This window comes from Bombus vancouverensis, chromosome 13 (genome assembly GCF_051014615.1).
Source record: "Bombus vancouverensis nearcticus chromosome 13, iyBomVanc1_principal, whole genome shotgun sequence".
Lineage (NCBI taxonomy): Eukaryota > Metazoa > Arthropoda > Insecta > Hymenoptera > Apidae > Bombus > Bombus vancouverensis.
The window spans coordinates 11253625-11280773 of record NC_134923.1 but is presented as its reverse complement, the minus strand read 5'-3'; the positions used below and the strand labels follow the sequence as shown (position 1 = coordinate 11280773).

General features: G+C 35.6%; 2 protein-coding genes across 4 annotated transcripts in view; both read left to right on the top strand.

Annotated features, from left to right (window-relative positions):
- The window catches only part of Scp2 (Sarcoplasmic calcium-binding protein 2), a 44367-nt gene extending 21673 nt beyond the window's left edge, over window positions 1-22694 (top strand). Inside the window, exons 1-7 of one of the 2 annotated variants that reach the window (XM_076623801.1) lie at window positions 14631-14722; window positions 15817-15883; window positions 19258-19310; window positions 19505-19624; window positions 19866-19980; window positions 20776-20873; window positions 20964-22694. In XM_076623801.1, the coding sequence (XP_076479916.1) occupies window positions 15826-15883; window positions 19258-19310; window positions 19505-19624; window positions 19866-19980; window positions 20776-20873; window positions 20964-21071 (552 nt within the window). In that variant the 5' untranslated portion in view covers window positions 14631-14722; window positions 15817-15825 and the 3' untranslated portion in view covers window positions 21072-22694. Of the gene's footprint in view, window positions 1-14630; window positions 14723-15816; window positions 15884-19257; window positions 19311-19504; window positions 19625-19865; window positions 19981-20775; window positions 20874-20963 lie in introns of those variants that run through there. The other variant, XM_033339130.2, reaches the window with a different exon arrangement.
- Window positions 22695-24518: 1824 nt separating this feature from the next.
- On the top strand, window positions 24519-27136 carry LOC117159353 (leucine-rich melanocyte differentiation-associated protein). 2 transcript variants are annotated; one of them, XM_033339097.2, is made up of 5 exons: window positions 24959-25193; window positions 25645-25905; window positions 26028-26288; window positions 26416-26630; window positions 26755-27136. In XM_033339097.2, coding segments are annotated over exons 1-5 (801 nt in total). In that variant the 5' UTR covers window positions 24959-25191; the 3' UTR covers window positions 26817-27136. The 2 variants fall into 2 exon arrangements, with proteins under 2 accessions (XP_076479915.1, XP_033194988.1); XM_076623800.1 differs by lacking the exon at window positions 24959-25193 and adding an exon at window positions 24519-24675 and having other exon boundaries at window positions 26416-27136.
- The last annotated feature ends 13 nt before the right edge of the window (window positions 27137-27149 follow it).

Sequence of the window (27149 nt, the reverse complement as noted above, 5' to 3'; positions counted from 1 at the left end):
AAAGATGGAAAGATGAAAAGACTCGTCACTTTTGTATCGAATGATAAATGATAGAAATTTCTTCGAATAAAACTCGCCAAACTGGAACCGAGAATCGAAACGATCCGCGTAGAATTTTCCGCTGCCACTTTAAAATTTTAAATCTCCAAACGATGGAAACGTTAAATGTAATATACATTTCATGCAAATCAAACGTATGGTTATAATTCCGGGAAATTCGAAACTCTAGGCTTTTGTGCTCAACTTTTAACTAGGTACTTAACCAAAGCGTTTCTGTTTAGAAATTTCACAGAAATTTTACGGTTCCTCGCCTTTATTTCCTTCGTAACGCTAGCTAATTCGCCTGTGTCATGGCTCTGCGAATCGTGATTAATGGCGCTGACTGCTTTATCTCCATAATCGCGATTAGCATAATTATCTGCGCGGCAGAATGTTCACGCGCTAGATTTTCGTGCAAATCTGATCGACCAACTATGTCAGTCACGTGCATAGCATCTGTATCTTGGATATGTTCTTGCCCCGTCATCGGTAAATGACTTAGAATGTTCGTTATCTTGTAGCTCTCTTTCAGAATAATAATCGATAAGGAAGTAGAATGTCTAGATAAGTGATTAGTGCAAAATTAAAATGAAGATGAGGGAATGATGGAAGAGCGTGTACTTCTTTAGAATTAGGTTTAGCATAATTCCTATTTGTATCGTTTAGGACCGTGACAAGGCTCGTTTCATAGTCAGTCGGTTAAAGTATTTTTGGGATATGATACGTAATACCATAGACAAAGGATATCGTATGAATGTTGGTTCACAAACTAATCTCATTCGGGTAAAAGCCATAGCAATGCTCTATTGTGTAAATGATTTTATTCATTCCTATTATTTGAAACAAAATACTATTGTAACTGGTAAAATAACATTTCTATCGTACCTGTATTTTCGTAAAGTATCGTATCTTGAAATTAGATTTAATCGTATTATTCTTACGTAGCATGTTTCGTTTCGATTATTTGTAATTCTTATTTGTTTGTAAATCGACGTTGTTAAAAGCTCGCCGTCTCTATAGGGACAGTATTGATTTTATTTTGCGTTAATAAATATTCGATGTGTCATATACTGTAATTACCATTTTTTTGATAGAGTTTTAAGAAAATAACTTTGAGGGGAATTTTTTAGCGATACTTACCAACAAATTCTCACAACTAGTGAATTTTCGTACATCCATGATGCTTAAATCAGAAGTAAACAAGGTTAAAAAGGCTTCTATCGTTATTTTAGAAATCGAGGGCTTACACTTCCTTTAAACTGTATTTGACAGCGTTGAGGAGAAAAATGCGGTAAAGTGCTTGAGCTGCGAGATATTAAACATTTCTGTCTAACAGAGATTTCCAGAAAAGTTATATAAATGCTTTAGGTAAGAGCAAACTGGCTCTCAAAAATAGCTTCTTTGAACTAAGCCTTTGTTTGAATTATACCCGGGACTGGGTTTGACAGAACTGATTTGTGACCTCCTATGTTTAGGATCTTTTTATTCCTATTTAAAAATGTACCGTCTAAGGAGTACTTTTTATTATCATGTTTTAAATATAACAAAGTAGCATCGTACGATAAAAAGTTATAATAATCTCAAACGATTAACAAAATGTCCCCGAAACTGAATAAATACTTGGAACATTTAGCCTTTTACTTCTTTCGAATATTTTTATTTTAGAATATTCGATTGAGCACATTTTTTATGTTCAAGATATTTTTTCCTTTGAACATCCAAATCGTTTGAACACTGGTTTACAATGTGATCATCAGGGATAAAATCGAAATATTTTACAGTAAGGATTATTTATCATTCGCATCATTTGGCAATTCAATACGCCAGAGAAGTAAGCATTTAAATTTAGCCCAGAATCAACCTATTGATTTTTACTTTTTGTGCTGTAAAGTTGTTTATATTATGCGGATGTAACAATATAGTCCATAAAGTTATTGACATTTTATTATTTCACCTCAACAATTGCATATCGTTTTTCGTTTAATCGTTCACTGTTCAAATAACAACGACCATCGGTCAAATAAAGAAGGTATAAAATATACGTGCGATTGGAATTTACTGGAATTCGAATAATCGCCAGTGATGCTTCGGCGTTGCATTTCAAGCTTTCTAATATTTTTACCAATTTTTATTGATCGATGGTGTCGTTTGACGCAAGTATGAACAATAATGCAATTTTGCAAACGTGCCATTGAATAAATTACCGGGAAATTGATAGTCAGGAGGGAACGCGTGGATTATGTGCCGCAATGGATTTTCCGCCCCTCAGAGGGAATTTTATTCTTTTCAATCCTTACTGAAATCCACGTGAATATTCTTGGATCATGATTGCTTTGAAATTTAAATAACATTAAGAGCTCTATCTATGAAAACATCTTTTTTCTCGCGCATGGTTCACCAATAAATCGAACGCGTAGAATAGAATCTTTTTCGTGTTCAACTTCCCTTTTGAGGAAATCGATTTTAAACATAGAAACGCGCGCACTCTGTCAGAATTCAGTGGATTTTGCCACAGCTGTCTACCATGCAAAGGAAACAGCTTGCAAGTAGCAAAGAGTGCCATATATCTTCTCTTTTTTTTTTTTTTTTTTTTTGAGAAGCTACCAAGGTATACACATTTGTTCTTTATATAAAAAAAATAAAATTGTTAAATTCTATTAATCGTAACATGGTTCGATAAGTTTACAATCACCGTGGCAAACGGGAGTGTGCACCAACCGATAAGATTGATGAAAGAATACAGTGGAACTGAATGCACAAATCTGCTTCATTAAGAAGGTATCAGGTCCGTGGAAGTTCCATTTTTCCAATATTTTCAAAAGGTAGCACCCGCTAAGTAATAATATCTACGTATTCAGCGTGGAGGGAGGAACGAAAGAAAATTAGAAAATTGGAAAACTATAGAATTAAAAGCGACGCAACGAACGTGTCACCTCAGCGGCGTGCAAACTTTATAAGAGTAGTTCGATGAAATTTGATACGGTTGTTCAATCAAGTTTAGCTTCGCGATGAAAGCGAGCTTATTCTTTTCTAGCGGGAAAGCGAAAGCTTCGCTTATATTTCTTTATAAAACGAATATTATACTATTTATCCTGTATGTAATAAAGGATGATATAACGTAAGAACTGTGCATGCAAATGCGAATATAAACGATCAAACGAAGGAAACAATTGCATTCTCTGTTTTGTGAACAATATCGATATTAGTAAATTCCATCGGAACACGAGATCGAATACGATGGCCGTAAGGTGCGAAACTTTTCTACGATTTGAATGAATAATTAAATCGATCTGCGTGCCAACGGATCTTTGGCGGTGCTATCACGCAAGTTTTCGGAAAGTTAGATTGCAAGCTTTAAATTGAAAGTGTATCGGTTGCAGAGCGACGAAGACGAAACGCAATCGGCCGAAATAATTAAATAAGGCGGTCGTTCTTCACTCGTACTTGGTGCGCGCAACGAAACTCCGCTGGAGCGCCGACTGGTTAATTTCTGGATAATTAATTTCTTCCAGCGACGACAACGAGTTCGAAACGCGTTTCGCTAATTAGTATCTTGCTTTAGACTTTCTCGATTATCGTTTGTAAATCAACAGTTTTCTCGAGCCTGTAACTGATCAATCAGCCGGGCCGTGTAATTTACCTTCTCTTCCCAGGAGCGTGTCTCGTAAAGTTAAATTTTGTAACTTTGTTACTGTCTTGTTTAAAAGTTGGGAAGCTAATCTCTAGTCAAACCTTCTCGTTGAAGCATTATTTTGTCGTTAAATTGTAAAGTAGTAGTGTTTCGTAACAGGTTTAAAATAAGATAATGTCCCTCTCATTTCCGATCATAATGCTGTCTTTTTATATCTTGAGTAGAAAATAAACTTACATTTCTAACCCTCGATAAGTATCGTTGAGTCATAAACGACCGCTATGGTTCATTTTATTTAAATTTGTATTTTTCGCTTTGGACGATAAAGATCATTGATAGTCATCGTTATATAGAGTATAAAATACAAGCTAAAATTAGGTATCCTATAATGTAGTAACGTTTAATTGAACCTATCAGGTGGTCGCTAATAACGCAAGCTAGAGTTAAGATAGATTTTTAGGATTACAGTTGTGTTTTTTTTTTTTATTTAATTCTTCTCATTCACAATTTGTCCAATTTGGACATTTGGTAGAATTTTTTTAACCGTTTGATTATCATGTGGGTGGCTACTACCAGCGGGATACCATCTTCGTGTTAGAAAATCGGTTGTGAGTGACGTATAAGTGAAATATACTTTCCAGTAGCAAAGCATTAATTTTTATTTAACACGTTAGCGATGTAAAATCTTAAAAATCACTTGTTACTGAGATACGAGTGATTGCCTTGCACTTTATTTAACGTTACATTGTTATTTTAGCTCATTCAGAAGTAACATGCTGGGCTGTTATCAACCTCTGTGGTAAGATCCCGGCATAAATTTTCTTTATCAGATGACCTCGTAAAACAGAAATCTAAGGCCATTAAATTAGGTGCCGTTGTCGGGAAATTAAAAGTACTAGCCTGTTCCATCGAACGACCTATAAAAAATGCCACTCTAATATGTATGCTCCTAATCCATAGCACGTAATGAATTCATTTCGTACATTAAGAAAATGTTACGATATAAATGGTCATTAGCGCGTATAAATTATGTAAACGAGGCTTCATCGTGCGAAGAAATGATACTTTCCACCTTAATTAATCACTGTAACTTCATGTAAGAAAACATCTTTCGTAGGTATATCTTCGATATATTTTTTTCATTAAGAATTATCACTCTCTTCTCATTTATATCACCGGTTCCAGTGTTACAGGATGCTTTGTATATCACATGTATATTTCGAGACATTTTCTCCACTCAGGATTATAATTTTTCGAGTAAAAATTTTCAGGTAGCTACGCACGTTTACGCTATTTACGAAATTGCTTCTTTCCGGTTTAAGTCCAAATCACTGTTCTTATATTTATGAACACTCTTGCGCGTAACGTAAATATATATTCAAGGGGGGATAGAAATATATATCCTGCGTTATTGTTACTCGCGTCGCGTCAAGGGAACCATCATTTTTATATAACTATAAATTTACATTCTTCAGTTTCACTCCTGACGCTTCTCCCAAAGGGCGATATATTTTTACACCATCTGTTTCTCAATGAAGAAATATGATTGAATAAAATCTTTGTTTACCTCTTGATCGGTCGATTTCATGTACGTATTTCCTGTATATTTTACTGTAGGTTATAACCTTGCCCTTGTTAATTTGATGAATATTTATTTACATAGTAATACGTCTTCGCACGTATGGTAATACGTTCCTCCTATCAACTATCGAAGTAGTTATGTAACACTAATTCGTCCTACAAAATTCGATCATATATCATCATTAGCCGCGAAAGCGAGGTTTATCTCCTCGGAAGTAACACGAATTACGATACACGTAGCCAAACGTAATAACTTATTTACACAGTATATCGTACTCTTGTGATATTCCTTAATAGACAAATACATAGAAACAATTAACGTTATACGCAATGATGCAGAAATATTTATAAATAGATGTATACTATCTGTGACATGATCAAAAACATTTACTGGAACAGCGTCTATATCGGGTTAAGGGTAGCATTTACAACGGAATAATTTTTTAAATCTCGGAATGAACGATCAACCGCAGCATGAAAACTGCATGGCACGTACAAATTCCCGTTCATCATCGAGCTGCAGTATAAACGACAATCCCATTTCTTACCGCCTCTGGAACATCGTGGAAGGAGAATCGAGGGAAGTTTGGTAGGGTAGCCTCACGGTCGGGGGCGAAACAACCGAAATCGTTAGCTCTCGTTTGCACGTAAATCTTGTGCAGCTGTCGCCTGGTTGCCAGTGAAAAGAGAACCCTTAACGCAGATTCGCAGTTATCCTTCGACACTTGGTGATGCCGTAGCGCTGTGCCAGCGAGACACGGTCGCCCCGGATAAACGCAGCGAATCGCAGGGCCATAATTTAGTAAGCTTCTTAACTCAGAGCCAAGGAGCACGTGCACTTTATTCACCGTCGCGTCGTTGCCAGCTCGGCTGGTGACCGATAAACACGGCACGATTCAAATGAAACTTCCGGCTTCGTTTGTGTAGAACGACAACGATTGGGCTCGTGCTCTCTCGGTCGCTCCATTTAAGGCCAATCGCTATTCCTGCGACGCTTTAATACCCTCAATGAGAGCTAATGCCATTCCGCGAAACGAAAAATGCTTCCCTCTCTCGGAGTTACGCCTCGAGGACGATGAATACGCGTGCGTTGTTTCAGCATTTTCGTTCCCTTGTTTTCGCTGATGCCATTTTTTAAAACGACCGTACAGATTATACGGGCTTCTAGAAACAAGAAATTCTAGATTTGAACGACAGATTCCTTCATCGTCCGGAATTCGTCGTTTAGAATTTGAGAAGCTTGTTGGAAAAATCGTTCGTTGTACAAATTATTGTAGGAATCGTTCATCGACGATGATCAGTGAAGGATACATTGACGACGTCGATTGTACGAATACTTCGTTGTTCGAAAGATCGTACTGAATTAATGAAAAATCTGCGAATCGCGTTCAAGATATAATTTTTATACAGTTTCATCTTTTTTTTTTTTTTTCTTATCGAAACGTTAAAACAGATAGGTTTTATAGTTCTCGCTTTTTAAACAGCACATCATTAGCTGTTAATAGCTTTTACGAAACTAGTGATTGCAAAGTTTCACCATCTTCTTATTTTGTAACTGTCAGCTGCCAATATCACGACCGCCTCGTGTAAACAACTTTCAATTCTTTTATCGCTCAAGGGATTTCTTTAGCCGAGAAGCAATCCCTATAAAATTGTTTATGAGGCCACGATAGGAGAACGATATCTAAAAAAATATCGTATGTAATTTTTGTTATGTTGTTAAACAAATCATAATAATAATCTTGGAAAGTGCACGCGCTTCCCTCCACAGAACGGATTTGCGAAAATGAAACAGATACGATATAATTTTTATTCTCCTATAACAGACCTATGATGCTTCCATAACTCCGATATTTATCAGCAATGGCGTTAGACTAACGCATTAAAAAGTCAAACTAATTTTTCTTCCGCTAGGATCGAAGGTGCAGTATATTGAAACCACTAGAGATTTGCTTTGAAATATCGTTTTCATGGGAGAAACCAGCGGATACTTCGAGCTAAGACATTCTTCTACATGTAGAGAAAATGAAGTTCTATCATTCACATAAATGCGTTGATAAAGACTTTCATCTCTTCACTGTCTGCAGATTCTTTTAATAACTAGAATATGAGCTCTTCACTTGGCATATTTATGAAGACATATAACGTAGAGATTTATTCAAAATTATTACTTTTTCGCGACTACGTATTAGCTCGTTCACATTTATACATACATCTATCTATTCCTGTGAAATTTATAATAAAATGCGATCAATCCTACGCAATCAAACTAATCCCATATCACTAGGAGTATGACTCGTGATATTACGAACTTCTGCCATCTACATACTTCCTAAATTGTTCAATTATTTTTAAACTCTGATTTTCACTACTTAATTCGTCTCGCTAATCTAACTTCACTATTCTGCTAATCACATACGAGTCGTAGAAACGTCCCATATCGCAGGATATGTTTGAAACGAGTAAGGAGTATAAATTCACGTTGTCGCTTGACCATGTAGACAAATCATAAAACGTTCGTTAACGCAATCCAAACTGGAAATGAAATTGCTCGGAACGTTTTGCTTATTTTGTTTGTCGAGTATTAATGGCCGTCGATGATTTATTCGACACGCTATGGAATCCAGTTCTCATAAGGATCGTCTTGCGACCCCTTTCGTGTTCCTTTTCGCTTTCCCAGTTTATACGATACCTGTTTGAAGAAGAAAGAACCTACGACGCAAAGCTATTTTATTAACGACAACGTTTCTTCCTCTAAGAATAAGTTTCCATCTTATTCCAATTGTAATAATCAGTAGGATAGGGGAGAACCGTAGCTCCACGAGACTTTCATATTTTTTATCGTCTGCAAGAGACGCAATTTAATTTGCACTTTCATTCCTTTGCGAGCGTTAGTAAGACGTAGCATGGAATAAGAGGCTTTCTCGTTTGAAATTTTTCATTTATCGCTCGAACTGGAGGTACGATCGTGAAAACTGTCCCGTCGAACACAACGGAAAGTGTAGGTAGCTCCGTGAAAATTCTGCGAAATGCTCTTTCTCCTTACACGCACAACGATTATCGTCGGGAAAATTGAAATTCTAATAGTCTCGTCGCGACAAATATCCGCGTCGTACCTAAGTATCGACGCGAGATTTTCGTTTTAAGAGGCATTGCAAAGTTCCTAGCTCGCGCGCAGTGCGAGATTAAATTGCTGAAATTGATTACCATCGACGAGATTGAAAGTTCCAGGGAATTCGTTCCGTATAAACGAAGATTTGCGTGGTTTTAATGCAAATGTAATGGAAAAGTGTTCGCTTCGTATACGACACTAGCAATTATTCGTATCGTGTAATTATCGCCAGAAAAAATTAAAATATAACAATTTTGTTTCGTATCGATGAAAGTTTATGACATACTAACTATTAATACATAATTTTGATTTTAACTTTTATACGAACGAAAAGTTTGCGTATTGCGATTAAGCAGCTTATATCGGGGTTGTAACTAAGGATAATTAAAACGTAATACGTAGCTTGAACATTAAAAACACATTTGATTTAATCGACGGTATTTAGATATAAAATTAATTGTGTACGAAATTTTGTTTTTACCTTTACTATATAAAAAGAGCGTGAAAAGTATTAAATGTGATATTTTAAAAGGGACTATTACAAGCTATAATTCTTTATTAAAAAGGCTTTTGAAGAAAAAAATGATCAAATTAATTTTTTAAACCAATGTACATTAAAGTTACGTATAAATATTTAAACGTTTATTTTATAAATGCAAAGAAGAAAAAGTTCCATTAAATTTGGAAGCGATGAAGAATACTAGGTTCAAGTAAAACTTTTTCTATTTTCTTTACTCAAGTAAACTCACTGTTAATGAAAAACAAATTGATCCGGATTTCCTAGTTTTCTCATTAAATCGTATTTATCGACATTTCGCGGTAAACTAGCGATATCTGTGACGTTAATTTTAAAACGAAAACATTAAACATATCCACGCGCTCCATACTTGTGTGTTTTGTGAAAATTTTGTTATACCAAGTCCACAGTCGTATACGAAGTCGCGGGGGTGAACATACATAGCGTACTTAACGCATATTTCCTTAAAAATGAATAAAACAAGTGCACCTGTAATTTCCATATGTATGCGATAAAAATTAAATCACATTAATAACTCAGTAGCATAAGGAAATATACGGAATCGAAAAATTTCACTTTAGACTTCCCGTCTTGTATTTTATTATTTTTTAGCGATTTCGCATATGCCTTTGGATTTTCCGCATGACGCAACGAAACTATAGAGACAATACGATCATTCTAGTGATAACGGCCATGCATTCTACACTAAATTGAACACGATTTTAATTAAACACTGAAAGCGACTGATGAAAGAAATAGATCATGCGTTATGCATCTCTTGCTAGATACGGACACAATTAATAAAGAAGACAGGAAACATATTTTAATATTTTCTACCCGAATCCATATGGTAAAATTTTATTTCTTCCCATTTATTTTTTGACATCAAAAAAAAAAAAAAAAAGGAAGTAAAAAAGAAATAAGAAAATAACTTTTACGTTGTATCGCTCTACTTTAATTTCTACAACGTTATCCAATATGTATAACCCTCTAACCGTTTGCTTTGATCGACATTGCAAGCCGCACGCATTATCGTTTTTCCGTTTCGCGGACTTTGCGTAGAAAATCCATAATACAGTTCGACCTTTATAGCTCTAACTCTCTCGACCCACCATTATATCTTTCATTGCTCGTTATAATATCCATACAGGTGGCGTGACACACCTTGCGAGCGAATCATCGTGCGACTTTCGATCGGTAAAATTTTATTTCTCCGAGATATTTTATTCCCTGAGATATGTAAATCGTATTACTAGTGGCATAGAAATACGTGTACGTATATTTACGTATTTGCGCCTCTCGTCCAGTTTCGACGGTTCGTACGGTGATCGAGGAAAGAAGTTGGAAGTGGAAGAAATTGGAATCTTTATTCGCTTAAGGATTTCTTTCGAAGAAATACTATTGTAAATCCTACGTCGTAGAACTTGTGGTAATAAAGAAGGAATGTTAAAAAGTAATCCCGAAATATATGGTTCGTTTGAAAATTTCTTCGAACGAAGTATAGCAGTAACAGCAGCTTTGGATTTTTTAGTGCAACGGATATTCATTTGCCGTATGAACCGCTCCGGTGGTAGATTCTTCACATGAAAACGATAAAAAGAAGTTCATACAAACACGTAAAACTATTTCATCCTGTTTTCGAGTTATGGCGTGTTTCTTCTTAAACAAACTGTATCTGCATACCTACACAAGAGGTCTTCGAAATGATCTCTTTTGCATCCGAACACGAGACAAGATTGGAAACGTTTTATCAATCTGTTAGACTCTCCATTTTTCTACGTATTATTCGCTGGATATTGGGTTCTATTTGTAAATGAATAGGTGAAATTACTTCAACCATTTCCACCTTTCGATAGAATTATTCCAATATAAAACTCGCTATAACTCGCACAAACAAGATCGAACAGAGTATACGTTTCTACGAACTTTTCTTATTGCTTTCGTGTCCAGAATCCATGGCCGTATCGGTTGCCCGATACTGCGGGACACTCTGTATATGTATATTAAACAGCAAATAATTTCACCAAGTTTAGCAAAGAGAAACGTCATCTTCTATCAAGATAATGCATACCCCTATACAGGTGTCATATCTTAAAATACAATTTATTACCTCAGCAATGTTATTTGCCAGATTTATATACTTATCGCTGATTCCCATCTATTCTGAGAATTGAAAAAATTCCTCCGGGAAGAAATTCTCGTCAAGAGAGATTATTATTATTTACTATTAGCATTATTTACTATTAGAGATATGTTATATACTATTAATTAGAATTTTACGATGACGGTAATATTAGAAAATAAAAAAATAGTTTACAAATAATATTACCATTTGGAACCTTTCTGACTCTGGTATTAAATATTTGTATATAAAAATGTTCCACCATGTATAATGCGTCATTTGCTTTTATTCAAAATAACAGGGCAGTACGTTTACTTTTTGGTTGTAATAATAATACTGGAATTAATAATAACGTGAACTCCCATTTGGTAATTACGAGTTTCTGCCAAGTTGCGCCATAACTATACCGGGATTAGGTACTTTTGCCCTCCACCGAGAAATATTTTAATCCAGAGATTTGAATAATGAGTCGTAAGATTAATTTGAAACTAAATTTTTATATCAATCGTTGTACAGCAACGTAAAACGTTACTCGTTGGGAAACTTTGTTTGCTTTGTTTTAATAAATATCGTAGGAAATAAACACGCGTATCCTAAAATGAAAGTGACTCGTCGGATGGAAGTACAACTAGTCGTTGCGTTTTCTACTTAGAAAATTATCTATATCTATCTTTATCGTAACTTATCTATTATATTTCTCTTTCGATTGATGACACAGTATGTTCCTACGTTACTTTATCTTGTAATTGCTCCACCAATAAAATTCCATATCCAGTGGGCTAAAAATAAACTATACCCTTTCAATCTTTCACGGTCGCGTCTTTATTTAGCGATAAAGGTTTACGATATGCAGATTTAATACCTAGTTTGTCAAATCGTAAAGGAGCCTTCGATATTAATTATAATATTAATTACACGTATCGACGTATGATGCAGGTTTCCATTGAAAATACGAACAAACAAGCTCTTTTGATAACTTACGTTTCAACAAGTCTATAATCGATATCGTCCCATTTTACTCATATCCATTCGAAGCTCTAAAATATTTTATTCGACGCATCAATTTCAGTAACAAAAGAGCAGCAAATAAAAAGCGAATAAATGAACTTAAAAAAAGGTGTAGAAAATAGTCCAATATAGCAGCCAAGTTATAGTACACCCCACGAGAATCATTGAGATGGTTTTTTTTATTGGAGATCCACGTATATACACGTGTATCTCATCAAATCTGTACAATATTTAGCGTATTGACAGGTTGATATATTGGCAGGAGCAGATAACAAGACTGCAACGTAGGAGCTGGTTTCACGTATATTTTACGTTGCTAGAGAATCGAGGTTGTTCATAGTGTTAGTGGAAACAATGGACTTAAAGCTTACTCTGGATCTTTGTGTTGCATCGCCATATTGTCTGACTGCCTTATCTTGCAGACGTCGCCGAATTTCAAGCACAACAATTTATCGGCTTATTATCTCTTTTACTTCACGCTTCATTTTTTGCTTATAACGTGTATTGAAAGCTTTTATCGATTTGCGATAATTATAATTATTAAAAGTTTTCTCTTTTCTCCGTGTTTTTATTTTTATTTGTTTGTTTTTTTTTTTTTTTTTTTTTTTTTGGTGGAAGAACTTTCACATTGTTATCAAGTTTCACAGTTATTGATCAGAATTGACTGGAAGTACAATGCAGGATAATAGCTTGACTGAAAACATTTTTTCACCAAGTAATTTTTTTCAATTAAATTTCTGTACGGCTGCTGGGGGATCGAGAATAAAAGAACAAACATTGTTTCAAAGTATCTGCTATTTTACACACGGCATAAACGGGAGAAAACTTCAACTATACAAGTGCGCTTGCATCCAAGCAAATTGATTATCTACAATTTTAATTGACCCGGCATAATACACACGAACAAACTACGCTGTTTACCGACTTGTTAATTAATCAATTTGAAAAAAACTGGTGTACAGGAATCGACACAAACTATTTCAGTTTACAGTCAAGTTCGATCAATGGGGAAATTGCCTACAAGTTAACCAGTTCCAAGTGGTGGCGAGCTGTTTGCAAACCAGCAACACTTGCACGGCCAATAATGGCGACTAGAAGTTGCCATTAAACTATCCGAACGATGGCAGAAATTCGCTAACCGTTCGACTTCAACAAAGTTCGCGGTCAATTTACTTATTATCAAATTAGAAGATAATGTATCATACACCATCAACGGTGAAAGGAGCTCTTAGATCGTAAAATCTTCGCTAGTGTTGATTGGCAAATTGATAAACGACGAGTTACATGGAAACGTTCGCGAGCACGGACATTTTCAAATGAAAAGATTACCGTGCAACGTTAATCACTTTAAAGATTGACGTCAACATTCACCTTGACGCGATACCACCTTCTAATGATATACAGTTATACACGATTACAATGTTGGCTGTAGCTACTTTCTTGTGGCTCTTTTCAATAGATAGCTATCAGGGCTGATTACTTGTTATTATTTTTTATTTATTACAAATCATACGACGATTAATAATATTCACATCGTACTGAATGATCGTTGCTCGGATTTTCTAGCGCGAGTTAACCACGAACGTCCTTATTATATAATAGGTGGTAATTGGATTACGAGGTTAATTGATCTCTGCTTTCTCTAAACTGAATATCACACGTGCAAATTACAGTGAACGATGATTGAACATTACGAGAAAATGGTAATAAGAAACGCCAGAAGAAAAACCAATAGAGAAAGGAAAAAGTTTCCATTCTTAAAATAGGGGATTTATGGTTTACGCTTTAAAACGTAAATACAGAATTGCTTTGACTTTGATCAATGTCAAAGATTCTAATTTTATCTTGATAAATTCTAAAATATCTTACTGTAGAAATGATTATCGATACTCGCATATTTTCTACGTATAACAAATTAAGACACTATAAGTCATGAATGAAAGATGAATACGATAAATATCGTAGACGCTATTTCGACGAGTTTATTATCATAAACTACTAGATATTCACTGAAGAGGCTGGAGAAAATAGTCAATAAAATATGTATACGTGAGATTCAAGGAAACCGGTAACCATAAACGTAACAAATTTATTCAGCACACGTGATAACTTGACGGATGATGAAAATTATGTTTCCCAACCAGGCAGTAGATTTTTCCCTAATTGCTTAATATGTTTACGACAAAGCATTCAGATATACTTCGATTCTTCTTAAATACGTCAGAGGTTGATCAAATATTCGATAAAGGAGAATTACCATCGTATTTTACATAGGAATGCGTAATCGCCGTAGGCACATAAGAGTTTCCGAACCTCGATGGAATCGTTATTAATACGGTTAATATTATACCGCAAGTAAAATTCGATGGTCGATGGCACCAAGTACATAGGATTCGACGAAAAGGGAAAGAACAGGCTCCAAGCAACGTTTCGTTCCGTGTGAATCACTTGAGCATAATTTACGTCACGTTACGGCCAATAATACATTCCTGATGTTTGCAGATATCTTAAATTACATCTACAGTATTATTGTGGCATTATAGCGAAATGTACGTCATTAAACGCTCAAATAGACACGTTATCTTCGGTAAGGAAAGGCTTTTAAATCTTATTATATAAAGGGTTGCCTTCTGTGAGTATGTCAGTCATTTCGGCTTGGGGCAAAAGGAAGGACCAACAGCTTTTTTTCCAAAATTTCTCCAACGAATAAACGTAAGACCACGTCTCGTAAAATAAGAGTTGAACAATTTGTAAACTGCTCGTTAAAGTTCTCGTATCTCGCTTAAAATAATCAGGAGACAATTCATTCGATCGAATTTTTCTTTTTTCTTGAACAAACACGTTCGATGCTTTCGTTGTAAAGATATCGCTGCTTTGCTTTGACAGTGACACAACTCAGAACAGTTCATATTTGCTTTCAGTGAAAAGGACAATTCTACCTTATGTTTCTACTTTTATCATGTAAAACGATGTATCTATAATTCCATTAGTTCCGCGTCAGGGGGAAAAATGATCACTTAAGCCGCCATCAATCTGGCTTTAGTTTTGCTCCAAGGCCAGTAAGTAACAACACTGGCACATCTTCAGTTGTTTTGTGACGCTACAAGTGGAAGGTATCGTTTTCGCGAATAGTGATGTATCTCGTGTTAAGTCAGCCTTATAATGTCGTTGAAATGACTGGCGAAGATCTCTTGCTAAATTTTTAAACGCATTCGCTCTAGACTTTATATTTTTTGAGCTGCGTTACCGTTAAATCAAAGCAGCCATATACAAGCATAAATTAGACACTTTAGATATCAGGGCAATTATTTGCAATTATTTCAATTCCTTTATTAGTAGAATATATCAGCACCACTACGATAGTGGATAATTGTGGAATATCGAATATGAATATTTTAGTAACAATGAATAATTTTCTCAATTAGAAATTCAAACGTCTGAAGAATTCTCATTATTACGTGAAGTAGGTCGCATGTCTAAGAAGGCTCGTTAGCGAATCGAAGGACTGTCACGAAAATAAGATTCGAAAGTTTTTAATTATTGTCCAGATATCGGAAAACACCTGTCGATGTACCTGAATTAAGCTGACTTTGTGTCTTCACGACGGCCTTGTAAATATCGAGGCGTTGTACAAAGCAGCTCGATAAAAAGCAAGCCGCGGTTACTTTTTACTGACGAGATAAAATAAGGGTCGGTCGCTCGAGACAATCGACCCTGATCGTCATTCGATCGGAGAATGAATATTAACATGACACACACGAACGTACGGACACGCTTAACAACTCCCTTGTTCCTCTCTGTTGCAGATTGACAAGATGCCACTGTCAGAGTTCCGTAAAACGAAATTACTCTACGTTTTCAACACCTTTTTCGGTGAGTACACTACGTTTTATCTTGATAGCCTTCGTACTTTGTGTCGATTGTATAAAATCTTAATTTTCCACGGTGTCAATTTGAAAGATCCTCGTCGATTATCCTAGTTAGTAGTTAAGTTTTATTCTGTTTTATGCTTATCGCTGTATTATCTTCGCCTATCGTTGAGCCGTCCCATTGATATCGAGCAATCTGTTTACAAAAGAAGCTCTTAGCTCTTAGTCTTTGCGTTAGAATGACAAATTTTAATTAATTTGTTGCGTCCCGTACTGTGCGTATAGTCTGACGTAAAACCTGGTCGACAATCTAGCAAGACGTTTGCTTTCAAAATTTCAAAGCAATTTATTTCAAAGCCACGTTTAAAATTCATTTTCATTTACATTCGCTCCGAGGTGATCGCCGTCTAGTATAAAAAACAAATCAATACGTTCCACGTTTCTTCCAAAGCAAATTTATCAGATAACAGCTTTAATTGGATTTTTCCCCAACTAGAAACACTAAAAAAAAAAAAAAGAGAGAGCAAAGATCGGGGAAAAATCCGTTTAAACGAATTCATTCCACGCATTCCACGTTCAAAGTTCTCCCCGATATCAAACATGATCGTTAAGCTTCCGAGTAATCCGATTTCATGCCGATCATCACGCATCCCTAACGGCACCTAATTGTGCCAAGAAAATTTCATGGCCACCTTATCAGAACCAACGTTCACGACCATCAACCACAAGACCGGTATAGCTAAGCTTTCATCGCGAATCGGTTACGATTTTTCCCCAAGAAGAGTCGTCAGTTGCCTGGTAACGAAATAACAAAACCGATTGTCGTTCCCTGGATCTTAACGCGTTTCTCGTAGCTCTTCCACGAATCGAGTCGGGTCAGCTAACAATCTTCTTCCATTGGTGGCCCCTTTCGGGGCTATCGCGGAGAGCAGCGCGAACATTCACGCTGCTTCCAGCGAAATGAAATACGGTCCGGAAAGGTTGGAGGAGGAAGAGTAGACGACATCCTCTCGAGGGTATTTTTGGGGGCTGAAAACGGAATCAAGGCTATACAGGGCCGTTTTGTTCGGTCTCTCTATGGCACCTATGTGTTGGAGTGGTTGAGCAAAAGTGAGTCAGGCTGGACACCTATTTATGGTATGAACAGGAGCAGATAAACAATGGACGCGGTTAAGGGGGATGTCTTGTCGCGTTGAAATTACACGTTCACCGTATACGCCTATCGTACCGGAGCAATGTTTCTATGTTCGTCGTGTGTGTAACTCGCGGGCAATCATTCATACGACTTATTCGCAGTTCTGTGTATTTTCGAGAAAGGCCATTCACGTGGACGCATACAAGCGCCAAAATTTCTGACAGAGTATCTTCCAGCGTTGAAGTTTCGAAAGTACCTTTGCATGTGTATATAACACATAGATACTTCTCACGGATGATGACAGTGTGGCGGATGCGAATAATAGACTGACGTAAATTTCACGCGTAATTAGAGAACGAAACTTGCGAATAGAATCGGTAAGTGTGGTTACGTGCGCATCGGGAACTGCGTTAGCACGATCAGTCGCGCTATGCGACGATGAGGCTGCCTGTGTGGAGCGTGTGGAGGTCACAGGCGTGTACACGCTTCGTGGCCCTCATTAGCCCCTTACTTTCTTCCCTTCTTTGACCGTCGATCGACTGCTAAACATATCCTGCGGGGCTGTTCTTCGTTGTCGATACGGTATTTCACCGTGACCCAGAGAAGCCATGAACGGTGCGATGAATTGCGAATCTTCGTTTGAAAACTAGTGGTTTATACGTATGCAGCCAAATCGCCCGATTTTGCCATGATTGATTTGATCTGATCGCGACAATAAATATATTAATTCGACAGGCTGCTTTGCGATAATAAATCTTTACGTAATTTACGATTCCCCTGTGTTTCGTGAAATAATTCTCTCTGGACTTTTCTAATTATCGAGGTAAAAATTTAGATATATTCTTCCTTGAGAGAACTGTTGTTTCGTGTGTGATTCGGTAGAATTGTCTTTTTCTAAAGTTCGTACAGTCGCTGTAAATCAAAGTATATATTGCAAATTCTACGTTGTTCGGGAAATTGTTTAAATACAGAGCAGCGAAATAATAACGAAAGGTTGACGAGAATTATTGCACGATATTCCGATACTAGGTCAAAACGTAGCGTAGAAGCTATATTAGACAGATACACGTGCCTCCTAATCAATTTAACATCAGATAAAAGATCCCCATAGTTTAGCGTCGTACGGAACCACCAGATATCTAGCGTGTTCCCAATCGTTCGTTCTGCTAAATTATTTCATCGTGACCTCGGTAAAAATTGACTGCCGTCGGGTTTCGCAATTGTATATTTTACATCGTCGAATCGTAATCACTATTTGATAAGACGATCGAGGCAAAACCACGCGGAAGAGAATATAAACAAAGAGCAGGAAAAATAGAAGAAAGCGAGAAGAAGAAGAAGAAGAAAAATGGAGACGGAAGGGAACAGTAGGCGAAATAAGTAGAAAAGCATCGGAAGAGAGAGGGTTCATTCGGCAAAATTGGAATTAATAAACGGCATGAATCCCGGAGGAATCTAAGGATAGTAGGTGACACCTGAAAAGGGGCAGAAAAGTCGACTTGCGAAATTGGGTCGACTTTGCGAAAACTAATGACGTCCGATTCAAACGTCGCGAGAACGACAACGACCTTGCTCTGAGCGATGAATGGCACGATCGACGAGAGACCGTCCTTTCCACCGGTCTAACGTCAGATCTTGCACACAGCTCTTGCTGGATACAGGCCAAAATACCATCCCTCTGGCTACCCTTATCTTATTCATACCCATATTTCATTACATCGATTCCTTGTCACGTGTTCTGCCTACGTGATCGAGCCCCTTTTCCCCTGTGAAAAGTTTTCAACGAGGCACGGGAAGGTTTTGTTTCGATCATCGACGCGTGCGAAACGATAAGCTGACGAGGCTAACGCTACCCCAAATGGCCGGTGTCAACTTAATGCGGCAATGCCTTTGACACTATCCTGACATAAACGTTGAACGTTCCACTACCCTTTTTTTCCCTTGGTCTCGTGCCAGATACCAACTATGTACTTCTTTCTCACCTTGTCCTTCCCTTCTGTCTGCCCAATTTCTGAGAAGATCCAGTCATGTCGTATATCGAGGATAGTAATGGCTCGCTCCGACTGTATCAGTCGAACGAACTACGAGCTACGTTGTAGTTGTTCGCGATAGCTTCGAGCTTTCATTGATCAAAGATTAATGGAGTGGACAGAGTCGGATCGGAAGGGAATTTTCGCTATTTTGTTATCTTACTTTCTGCTGAAAATAACATTTATATCTATACTTTCTTTCTATGTTCCTAGATTTCAATCAAAGTGGTGCGATTGATAAGAAGGATCTAGATCTTGCTATACAAGTAAGCATTCGATATTTTATTATTTAGTCATTTTCAGCTTTGACCGTCGAAGAAACGATACAGTTAATTAAAGAGTAATGTTGAGATATAGTAACAAATATTCGACTCTTTCGTAGAGACAGCAGTTACATTTTTCAAACTTATTTCATATTTTAGAAAACGATATTTACACGATTCTTTTCACTTTGTTTTAGCGAATCAATGAAAACAGAGGTTGGTCTGCCGATAATCCCAAAGCTCAAAGTATAAGGGATACTTTGCTTAAAATGTGGGATAATTTGAGGCAAGGAGCTGATACAGATCAAGACGGTCAGGTAAACGAATTCCTATCGAATATAAAATTTACTATAGTTGTCCTGGTCTTCTATCTCAATTATATTTTAAAGATTTAATTACACGCGTTTCGTTTGGTCTCGTCGAGTGATGTAAAATTGTTGAAATTCCAGTGGAACTTTGCTGTACGGTATTCGAAAGAAACGACTCAAAGCTGCTTTTGTTAGAAGATCCGAGCAGAAACATCTGACTCATACTTTCTGTTTCTCCTGTTTATTTCAGGTTAGTCGAGATGAATGGTTTTCACTGTGGGAAGAATACGCAAAAAATCCATCGAACCCATCCGAATGGCAACAAGCATACATGTCTGTGACGTTCCAGTTGTTCGATGCATCTGGTAAGTTTATCATACTTTTAGTTCCCAGAATGATGAAAAAAAATTCGGATACACTTTTTCCAATATCTTCAGAAATTTCGTTAAATATTTATGAAAGAATTTCGCAACCACGCCATACTGAAACTTTCAAAATAATAAATGATGATCAATACAAAAATATTCGGAGCTTGTTTACCAAGTCCTGCGATATTGAATTTCAGAAATACCTTCGCTTCTTACATACGAGTATACTGATTTCATTTTATATATTTATTTACAAATGATAGAGCAAAAAACTATGATTATTTAACTAGAACTATTTCTTAATAAATTAATATATTACAACTAGAGCAACTAAATCAACTCGTAACGACCAACGACAACGACAACCTTTTCCAACAAAACCTCCCTTTTTAACGATTTCCGTGCTCCCATCACACGCACGTTTTTATAGTCGTTCAGGATCAAATATGATCACGTTGGCCTATCCAGGTACCCCTTTTCCGAAAGGACCACGGGCATTTCCCATCCCTTTAGCATTTTCCTCTTTTACTTGCATTGTACTCCGTACTTCCTACAAGTTGATCGAGTTTTACATGATTATTTCACGACACTACGTATTACGCTCTTTTTTTATATTGATCTATCCACTTGAAAAAAAATCTGGCGCAAGTAAAGAACGTCTAAGAAAGTTCTACGTAGCCATAAGGTATTTGTCGCTTAGAAATAAACGAATCTTGTAACGTTACTTTAATGCCACTTTCAATGAGCAAATTGACGACTAACCAAAAGAATGTGCCGTTTTCTGTTGGTCAGGTGACAAATCGATCGACGAGAACGAATTCTGTAACGTGTGCAGATACCACGGTGTCGCAGAGGCTGAGGCCAGGGAGGCTTTCAAAAAATTAGGAGTCGTAAGTGAAAATCACGCGACAGATTCGTACAAAGGATACGACGCTCAGGGGCGGAACATTAATTCCATTGAATCGTTTCTCTTTGTACAGGGACAGGAAATTACCTGGGATAAATTCACCAACCTCTGGAAGCAATATTTCTCCTCGGACGAGCCGACCGCAGCCGGAAACTTTATTTTCGGAAAAACTTCCTTCTAACTCGCTTTGCCTCGCGGAAAACCGACCGACGTACATAAATATATACTATACTCCCTTGCGTCGCATTCTACTCTTCATTCAACTGATTTCTCACGGTCAATTTACTCGAGCCCCAGATTACGAGACAAGCCAAGCTCTTTTTGTTCGACAACGAATAATAAAATGCAAATATTTAATTTCTTAAAAACCATTCGTAAGATTACCATCATCTGCACAGATCGATTGTTCTTTCATTTCCTCCTTTCTTCTTTTGACGATTGTAAATAATCGTCTGCGCGATTCCAGTTCACGAATCAAGATGCGTTTGACAAATAAATATCATTTCGTTCGCGCAACAGCGAAACTCCTTTTACCGCGCGCGATACGCTCGCGGTAATTAAAATATAATCTCATTGTATGTTTGTATCTGTAGCGTATTTAAATGTAAGAAAAACGAACTATAATGATCGTGACCTGTGCAAGTCTCCTTCACGTCCAGTGGCAAGATCGTTGTGCTTTCGAAGCGGTGAAAAATCGAACGATCGATTTTCGTTCGACTCTGGCAAACAAAATATCTCCCTCCATTGTTAAACAGACGGTATTTTCAGAGTTTAAAAACGAAATTTGTTCAGAACAAAAGATACCCGCATATATATATATATATAAAAATATAAAATAGTTCCAGCGTTTTCGTGTAACGTTGAAGAAGAGATCGACGTGGAACAGTGTTAAAAATAATTAAAAAGAAAAAAAAAATGAATATGTCTTCTTGTAATCATTGGCAGAAATAAACTAGAGACGGATTAATCAAACAAACGTTGGCTTAATTATCGTGTAAGGAATATCACTGAGATGAAGTATTATATTTTAAACGAGTTTCAATATTGCCCTAAATGTGTCTTGTATAGACATTATATACGCTGTTATACCGAGGAATAAAAGATACACACGTATATCAACAGAAATATACACTTATATATATATACATGTGTATGTGTATGTATATATGTGTATATATATTTGAATGACAGTTTTCAATAAATTATATTCAATAAATATAATTATGAGGTTTTTAAAATTTAATCGATGTTGGCTCGACGACGCAGAATCGAAGAATTAAACAATACCGGTACGTATTTGAGTTTTAAGCCATTTAGTCTTCTATTGCCCGATACTTTGACATTATGTTACTGTACAGTTTCCTCTGTATTATCTTCAATTCTTTAAATAACATTTCCAGAGTCGATGTTATTGAATAGACATTAAGGAGAAAAAATATTCGACATATGCAACAAAATAATAGCTATAATATTAATAATAATTTAATGGGCACTAGGAGTTTAACGAATTTGAGTAAAATTTCAAATATTCGCGTTCGTATTTGTACACATGCTTTAACTACAAATTTAATATTTTCATATCTTCTATCTGAATTAACAGTTCGTCGGAACCTTTTATTTAAGCGAAATTGTGAAAATAAAGAAAAAACATGAACGTGTATATGAATACGATTGTGAGACGTTTAGTTACATCTTTGAAAACTTTCTTGCGCTTGAAAGTATTGAACAGCAACGTTGTTCCGCGACTTAATATAGTCTGTCATGTAACTCTGAATGTACAATAAAAGAAAGTTGAAAACGATAACACGGCAATTGATTTCCTCGATTTTCAATCAACACGAAATACATACAATGAATAACATATTATTAAACCTTATCGTTGTTCGTGTTAGTTATTAATGCAAAGTAATTAATTTTTTTTCTTGGAATATTTAAAATATATACGTAAAATTTCTTATAAATGAAGCTATAATTGATAATTTTTCATGACAAAATAAACAGAATGCAAACCACATTTTTTTTTCAAAATTTCAAGAAGGAAAAAGGCAACAAATGGGGCAAAAACGATAAACAATATAAAAGAACGAAGATACGTCGCATAATTTGCATCGAATGTATTAATGACTCGTCTGACACTTTATCAACAAGTGCACAAGCACGCCTTAAAGCCGGTTCACTTGAAGATGAAGATTGCAATAAAAATCAAAGAAAAAAAGACAGAAATGTAGCAGATTTTACCGCCAATAATCATCTTCTGTTTATTATGCCATTAGTTAAAACCAGATCCCGATACATGGCATTACAATAAACATTATTGTTATTGAAACGCTATTTGTTATAGACTATCGTACTAAGAATGAGTCGAGACGTTGCAAGAAGGTGCAAATTGCCTCGTAGGTGATTTACATTGTACGGGGGAGTGGTGTTACAGGAACGACAGAACGAGTGTTCTATTCGTATGCGTATCGCTGCAAAATTTTCAAATACTCGTCATAAATTTCACCGTAGAAGGCATGACGGTGTTGTAAAATTCGCTTTGGCGCTTGCTTTCATTATCAGTCACTGCCCGTTGAAAATACGCGTGCAAATACACGCGTCGAAGTGTTGTGAACATATAGAGTCGGGCATAATCTGTTACAGGCAACCGCACTATACACGACGATAAATCCTGACCTATTGTTTAATAAAGCGATTGTTCTAACGAAAGAGAATAATCGAGGAAAAAAGACAAAAGCCGTCGCTAAATTTTTTGTCACGAATTTTATTAGACAAACGATAATTATGACAGCCGATTATCGCCAACACGTGTGATACTGTTGTTCGACATATAGCTTATATGTAGATATTAATGGTGTTACTGACTGTCTGTGAAACGTGTCGATAACGATACCAGCAATGTTATGTAAAAACTAAATGCACATTAGCTCTTTAAATAAACATGTATATGGACTTTAATTCTATAATGAATTATTATTCCCATTACGTCTTGTTTGTATTTCGTTAGCATAATCTCCCTGGTGTAATATAATGTTGTGGTTGTGGTGGATCTTTGTGATGTAAGATACATCTTTCTGGCGTGAGAGAAAGATGGCTTTACATATATAAATTTGTTTAATACATTAATACAAAGGGATTATAGTATTATTTGCCGTAATATACAGGTAAAATAGATATAAAGGTTAAGGTGCGTGTGTGTAGATGGTAGAACTTAGCAGAAGTATTATTTTTCTCGAATTAGATTTGAAAACGCTGACACACGATTAAATAATATAAACGAATGTCGTAATTTTTATATTACGAATAAAAATATGAAAATTCTAACTACAAATCTACCACAGCCATAGCATTCTAATTTAAGATCATGGTCTTAGATCATTAAATATCTTACAAACGTTACTTTATTTTCATCCTTACCTTACTGAAGAAATTAATGAATGGATGGAAAATATAAAAATTTAAACTTTAGATCGATCATTTTTATATAATACGCACTCTACGAATGTCATCTCACTTTCTGCTTTAAACAGCAATAATATACTTGTTTCAGCTCGTTCCAATAAAAAAAATAATGGTACATGACGCACGATTACCGCCAAACTGAAAAATACAGAATGATAAAACGATTAATCGATGTCATAAGACGTTTCGTTCGATTCTCAACCATGTTAACAGTTTACAAGCATTCGAAATGGTAACGCAGCACCATCTCACTACAATACAGTGTTCGAAGTTTCATAATCTCATTCGGTGAGAAGATTTGAAAACGAGATATGCAGGAAAATTCGGTAAGTCCTTCGTATTATATATTTTTACTTGTTCATCTTGGCTAATGATTAACATTTCACTTACGTTGTTAATACATTACCTAGCATTTTAAACATTACGTAATGTTCTATTTCTAACCTCAATGTTTCCCGTTTCGGTTCGAACCACTCACAATACAGATAGTATTTTAATTGCGAATCGGTTTCGCCCATATCTTATCGTTAACTGCCATCAGATAAACGATAAATTTTATGTACTATCTTCGCGGATGAGAGCTCAGTATCATTCAAACTGCAGGAAGACTCACTATGGTTGACCTAATCACTACATGCATTGCATATTACACTGAAGCCTTACAGCCTTACATGATCTTCTATTTACGCAATATTATCTTTCAATGCAAGCTGTAGCTTTAACCAATGTTAGGGTGAATAGTATAGGTAAATGTAGTGAGTGAAAAGTGTATTGCATGATCCTAACGCGTTGATTGTTCGTTTGAAGTTACTGCCCTGTATTGTGATACAAGTCGAGGCATAATGTAAGTATTATGATTAAGTGTGTTTTCGTGAGACTTTTTATCAGTAACTTATTAATCATTCCGAGATGTCCATTGAGAATTTATATACTTGTAAATTTTCTAAGATGGATACATTCATATAGGTTTCTTAGTATTAACGAATGAGAAGATTATCAAAATTGTGTATGTGTAATCTAACTTTTAGGAATTTCATATTTCATAATCTAACGCATCTGTGTTCAAAGAAATGTATACTAAAAAGGGGAAAAAAATAAGCTGCCTGAAATAAAATGTTCACAGTGTTACTATTTTTACTAATGTTAATAATCATACATATACTAATATATAATTTTCAAATATAAGTTGTATACATTTTATATCAGAGAATATCTTTACATTTTTTTTCCTTAGTTTTTCTCTGAATCAGAGAATATTGGATGTTATTGCATTAAATAGAATAACCTCTTTGCAGGTTGGATTACACTAATGAGTTAGAATTGCAAAAAGAAGCAGACGAAGTGGAACAACTTGCTATGACTTCCTTAGGAAGACTAATATTTGTAGATTTACATTGTAGACATTCAAACTCTTTATCTTCAGATAAACCATCTGTAGATGTTGTTGATTCCTTATCACTTGCTTTTGAAAACCTTTTTTATATGCCATTTGACATTATTGAAAATTATAGTAATACTCTCCATACACTGGATATTAGTCATAATAAGTTTAGTAGGTATGTATTATTTGACATATTTATGCGTGTAATACAATTGTACATGCATAAATTAATGTTCAAGTTTAAGTGATCAAAAGCCATACAGTCAAATGAGATTTCTTTTCCTGTTACACTTTTAGAAATTTACAATTTTTGGCAGAATTTGAAAATTTAACATCTTTAAACCTAGACCATAATAACATAGATGATCACACAGTTTTTCCACATATGCCAAAACTTCAGCTTCTGTGGTTAAATCATAATAATATAGAAGAATTGTACCCATTTGTTAAGAATCTCTATGAGAGTCTACCCAACCTCAGATATTTGTGCCTTATGGGAAACAAGGCAGCACCAAGTTATTTAAATGGTGGTACCTTTTATGACTATCTTCAGTACAGGTATGAACATAAAAAGCAATTAGAAATATATCAACTGCTTTAATAATAACATAAATAATAATCACATACGTTGAATATATGCTGATTACATATACTTTACTGTTATAAATATTTTTATAAAAAAAAGGTTATACGTCATATCTTGGTTCCCTCATTTGGTACATCTGGATGATAGAGCTGTGACTCCAGAACAACGACAGGAGGCAAAAAGGCTTTTCAAGCGACCACTGTTAGAGAATCTAACTGAAAATGCTCCTCTTCCAGAATGCATTAAACATCTACACAACAAAATTGCAAATATATTTTCAAAACCTACACTGCCTTATAAGTTGAAACCAAGAGGTACAAACTTTGTTGTTTAAGACAGTATTATCTTAGTAATATGGTCTTGCTTGAAAGCTGTTCATTTTTGTCACAGTAAAAAATATTTGTGGGAAGGTAGATATACAGTTTTTATTTTACATAGGAACACATACACAGAAGCAACCACATAGGGCAGTAACAAAACAAGTGTATTGTATAATTTAATACAGTATAGAAGAAATTGCGTACATATATTAATCTTTTTCGTACTTGGATCTAATTAATACGATTGGCTTGTTTACATAGAAAAAAATAATTTTACAATGCATACGAACTCAACAAGGATGTATTTAATTATACAATAATTGTTATTAATTAATAGAACTGAACTACTATTCAGGAACTACATACGTTTAATTTTGCAATAACTTTTTGTAAATGTTATGTTACGTACTTATATAACGCATATACTTGTATTTTTTCAGAAATATTTTATACCAATGTCTATAATAAATAAAAATAAAAGTCTTCGTTACGAAACTATATACAGCCTGTTTT

Bases quoted from the DNA above. Each gene is read 5' to 3' on its own strand.
- LOC117159353 (XM_033339097.2), top strand. The intron at 25,906-26,027 runs GTATGTATTATT...TTACACTTTTAG, and splicing joins AGTCATAATAAGTTTAGTAG to AAATTTACAATTTTTGGCAG. The intron at 26,631-26,754 runs GTACAAACTTTG...TATTTTACATAG, and splicing joins TTATAAGTTGAAACCAAGAG to GAACACATACACAGAAGCAA.